The sequence below is a fragment of the Cicer arietinum genome, chromosome 5, assembly GCF_000331145.2.
Source record: "Cicer arietinum cultivar CDC Frontier isolate Library 1 chromosome 5, Cicar.CDCFrontier_v2.0, whole genome shotgun sequence".
Lineage (NCBI taxonomy): Eukaryota > Viridiplantae > Streptophyta > Magnoliopsida > Fabales > Fabaceae > Cicer > Cicer arietinum.
Genome location: NC_021164.2, coordinates 71,165,334 through 71,170,499, shown reverse-complemented (window position 1 = coordinate 71,170,499; position 5,166 = coordinate 71,165,334). Strand labels below are relative to the sequence as shown.

The following is a 5,166-nucleotide window of genomic DNA, read 5'->3' as shown; positions in this document are numbered from 1 at the left end:
TAATATATTTAGAATTTTAGAAATATAATCAAAATATATAATAGGAGATGGGTGGCCGATATGTTCTTGGTGGTTAGAGATAGTGGCAGTGTTAAATTGGTTTTGAAAATCAAAAACTAAAACTTATAATCACCTCAAACGAACTCTTAATTAATAATTTGTTTGGTTTTCCACTCAATTTCAAAACATGATGATGTGTTTAGTGGATGTAACTCAAATGGAGGGCTAAGAGACGTTGAAGGAATTTTAAGAATTTTATTTAGGAAGTCCTGTATTTCAATGTGGAAACTAACATAATTTAAAATTACTAACATTTGTATATAAAATAATATCACATTTTGTAGTAGAAAAAATCAACTAGCTAAACCAATAAGTAACATAGATTATTTTTGTTTTGATAAACAAAATTTTAGTTTAGATAATATAAGAATACTCTAACCCTTACAAACAATAACAAGGTCTAAATTCAACATCAACGCAGATAAACTCTTCCAATCTTATAAATATATTATTATTATTATTATTATTATTATTATTATTATTATTATTATTATTATTATTATTATTATTATTATGCCAAAACTTTGAAGATTCTATTAATATTATATACTTCTTCCATTTTACAATGAGGACTTCATTGGTCATTCCACTTTTATACATATTAAGAAAACAATGATGCTAATTGTTACGATTGAGTCATACAAGATGCAAATAATGTACTGTTGCAAAAGTTCATGTTGAAATAGGTTTGTACGGTATATTATTACTCTCAAAAAATGTAAAAATAATGAAGAAGAGAATATTTTTTATTAAAATATTATTATCAATTATTAGTGCATTAATCATTACGAATAAATGAAAAATTATATATTATATATTTAATATTAATTAAATAATACAACTAAAAAAAATAGTTAAAATTAAATTATAAATTTAAAATAATTATTTATTTGAGATGAACTTTGTTTACAATCGAGTCAATTGTGGGAGAGGCTTGTATATAAATCTAGCTGGACCAACAAATACATGGCCAGTCATGTCACAAACATGATGAATGATAATATTCAACCCCTCATTTCTCAATAGTAATAATAATAATGAAATAAATTTAACTGTTCTGTACCAACAGAATAACTGCCACCACAAGAATCGATACTTCAATAATTTACAATGACATAAATTTCAATGTCTCTGATGTAGATGTAGACATAGTACGTAGGTTCAGTAGTCTCTCGTAATTTGTGTAACATAGCATAGGTAGTCAAAAAAACAACTGAAACAGAACAACGGATCTAGAAAAAAAGATATGGTCTTATATTTGGTCTGCATTTTCTGTCATTTTCGGTTCTTCCTCCATTCATTTACTCATCTTCATATGTCACTTTAATCTTATGCTACTCATATTCATACCAAGTGTTAATTAATGCATAACTTCTTTCCTTGCCTATTGTAAAAGCTAACAAATCCTGAAAAGGAAAAGTTTCATGTGTTAGAAAGCAAGCATAATTAAACTTAGTTATTTTAAAAATTATGACAGGAATTTGAGAGCTTAGAAACATGTTACTAGTTTTGTAGAGCATGCACCTCTGTGAATTTTGAATTAATGAAAAGAACATAAGTTGTTGCTGAATCCATGTGAATGAAGGAGAAACTTTTGTCGTTGGTCTTCTGTGTCCCAAAAATTACTACCATCCTGAAAACAATGTTTTTTTTTCTTTAGAATAAAAAAATATTTTGATTCACTTATTTGAATTTATATACTAATATCAAAATTTATAAAATTATTTAAGAAATTTTATAAAAAAAAATTACGACATATCAATAAAATACATATAAAAATAATTTAATTTAATTTTATCTTACATTATACAGCTAATTTATCCATAAATACTTACAGATTTACGGATACCATGAAATAAGTTACTTATATAAACATGTCTAAGAAGAATTAAGGTAATTTCTCAGGGCCATTTTTGTTATTAAAAATCAATTAATTGAGGTAATTTGTGTTAATTTATACCTCAGAGACAACATTTGATCTCTGCCCTTGAAGAAAAATTGAAGCTGAATTATCCAAAAGGTAGTCAGTAGCAGTTTGGAAGATGTTGGTTGTTGGATCGGCAAAAGTGGTGGCTTGTTTAGGACTGTTGCAATGTGACACAGACACTGATGATAGAGGTGAAGGTGATGCTAAGCTATTTAATTTCTGACAAATAAAAAAAAAAGTTAGTTAATTTCATTATTAGACAATATATATATAATTTGAATCAACTATATAATATATGAATTATATATTATCACTAGGTTTTCTTCCTCACCTCTGTTCTACCCAAGAAAGTGTCTAGGTCTGTTGCCAAGTCATAGATCATAGGATTCACAGAAGCAAGTTTCATTGACAAGAACTGCAAAAAAAATAGAAGCATAAAACAGCTTTAGTTTCTTAGTATACAAATACTGGCATTGTAATTAAAAAATAAATTATAATCTATTATTATATAGACACCGAACACGACATTAGCAGTGACATACTATCATACACATCTTCAATCAGAAATATCGATGACGGTAGTAAAAACGAGTAAACAAATTTGAGCATATATAATAGTGTTACCTCTACTTGATTCTGTAAAGATTGAACATAATTGATTATTTCATCTAACATAAGGGCCTTTCCAGTGACCTGGTTACAAAAGGAATGAAGCTGTAAGATGAAATGTCCATAAAAAATGATAATATTTAAAAAAGTTATTAGAATATAATTTAAAGCCTTATAATTGTGATGGGCCTATATGTGCTGTCATGAAGTTTTACTTGACCAACCTTATCACAGCCTGGCACAAGTTGCTGCAATTTCTTCATCCTTTCACTGATTTTCTCTCTTCTCACCTGAATGAATTAATCCAATTTAATTAATATTTGCAAACATTCAGAATGAGACATGAAGATAACAAAAGGGACATTTTTGGAATTAAAACATACTAGTGGACCCCACATGTATAAATATATAAGATAATTATTATGGATGAAATTAAAATTGAATAGTGTACCCTTTCAGCAAGGCTGTGGCTATCAGTGGCCTGACCCCTTCTTGCTCTGACATGGATATAGCCAGTTGGAGGCTCTTCCAAACACTTTCTCTGATCCTTCTTCTCTGCTTTTGTCTTCTCCTCTTCTTTACTCTTCTTCTGTTTCTTCTTTCTCCCTTCAGCTTCCATTTCCTGTTACAATTGTCAATTAACAAAATCAGAACAACATAATCAAATATTCTATTCATAACAATATCCAAAAACACACGTACATATAATATATATGCATGGCTTAATGAAACTATCACTACATAGTACAGCAAAATGCTGAAAAATAATATTACTAAAAAAACTCAAATCAACCACCGAAAATTAGAGATGAAAAACATAAGATAAGACCTAGACATTTTTTCCGACCGGCACGACACAGTCGGAAAACTATTGTAATAGAAAAAAAGTTAATCTTGTAAATTTCTAACAGACGGCGTTTTGAAACGCCGACGAGTTTTGTTTTTAAAATAATAATTGAAATTTTACATTTTATACATAACATTCATAACATTCATGTAGTTTATACTTAATTCATCTCTAATTAATTATCCCAATAAGAATGAAAAAATTTATTCTATTTTTGTCGTTAATTTAATTTTTTCTAACGGTGATATATCGAAGAGTGAGAAAAAATGAAAGCATTACCTTAGATTGGGGGTTACTAGAGGAAGGTCCATTATTTCTGGTTCTCTTTTTCTTGTCCATAGTTGTAACTATATGAGTAGTTTGTTCATCACCAATTTGAAGCTTGTCAAGTACCATAGAGGACTGAGGACTAAGGTTTTTTACGACAAAAGGCTCATTGTTGTCATTGGTGGTAATTTTGGAGGTTTCATCAACACAATTTGTATCCATGTTGAAAGATGTTTCTTGATGAAGGTGAAATTGTGAAGGAGGAGGACCAGTGTTAATATTAAGCATGAATGCTGAGTCAACAAGGAAAGGATGATATTGGTATGAAAAAGCTGCCATATTTCTATGAGAGAGATTAAGGTTTTGAAAATGCTATTAAGTTGTCAAGAAAGTGAGACAGTTGTGGTGCTAAGGACTCACAGGAAATTAAAGTTTGGTCTAGTGACAAAAATGTCTAGCTCTATATATAGAATATGGATGGATGAGCACATACATAAACTTTTTTTTTTCCCTTTTTTTATGAAACGATATATATCACGCAGATGTATAAACTAATCTTTTGAACCGCTGAAAACTCTTTAAAAGATTGACATCTTTTATATATGTTTTTTTATTCCTATCTTTAATTTTTAATGTAATATTATTTATTTTTTTCTATGATACTTTTTAATTAATATTATCTCTATCTTAAATATAAGAGAAAAAAATTAATAAATATTGATGTATTTAGATTAAATTAGATTAAATATATTAATTTTTAATGATTTATTTTTCTTTTATATTTAGGACGGAATAGAATACCTTTAGGGCATTAATTAAGAGATCGAATATAGAAATATTGAGTAAGAAAGTGGTGTATTCAACTTTTAAAATATTTAAAAATTATTATTCCTATTCATTCTATAATAATTGACTCATTTGCAACAACAAAAAAAGTGTCAAAATAATTGAATTTTTCACTTTTCAAATCATTTTTTTAAATGTATTATTTAATTAATAGTACTTGTATAATTTTTAATACAATATATATCTTTCACCATACATTTATGATATTGGTAGTACACCAATATTTAACAAGAATAATTTTATAAAAAAAATATTATATCTTTTAATTATATAATTTTTTTAGTATGTATGAAATGATTAAATAACTCAATTATTTTAAATGAAATATTTTTGATGCAAAATTTCTCGTTTTCCGCAACTAATGTCTTTAAGATAGATATAAGCTTGATTCAAATAAACAAATCAGTACTTTACATGTGATTTATTAAAAGCATTATTATTCTCTTTTATTAAAGGTGTAACTCGTTCCCATGCAAAGCAAGGTAGAGGCCAACATTTGACTGGTCTAAGTGTAACATAAATGAGGCACAAATAATGATCAACTAGAAAGCTTAATTGGACAGTTCATTGGTGGCTCATTATTTGCCTTACTAATAATAGAGTAATAATA

General features: G+C 27.4%; 1 protein-coding gene across 1 annotated transcript; it reads right to left on the bottom strand.

Annotated features, from left to right (window-relative positions):
• Positions 1–1,083: 1,083 nt before the first annotated feature.
• On the bottom strand, positions 1,084–4,161 carry LOC101515124 (transcription factor BC1). Its single transcript, XM_004501682.4, has 8 exons — positions 3,723–4,161; positions 3,048–3,218; positions 2,821–2,886; positions 2,612–2,680; positions 2,319–2,402; positions 2,021–2,206; positions 1,585–1,693; positions 1,084–1,466 (listed from the first exon to the last, which is right to left on the bottom strand). Exons 1-7 carry the CDS (start codon positions 4,047–4,049, stop codon positions 1,601–1,603), a joined length of 996 nt encoding a protein of 331 aa, XP_004501739.1. The 5' UTR covers positions 4,050–4,161; the 3' UTR covers positions 1,084–1,466; positions 1,585–1,600.
• Positions 4,162–5,166: the final 1,005 nt, after the last annotated feature.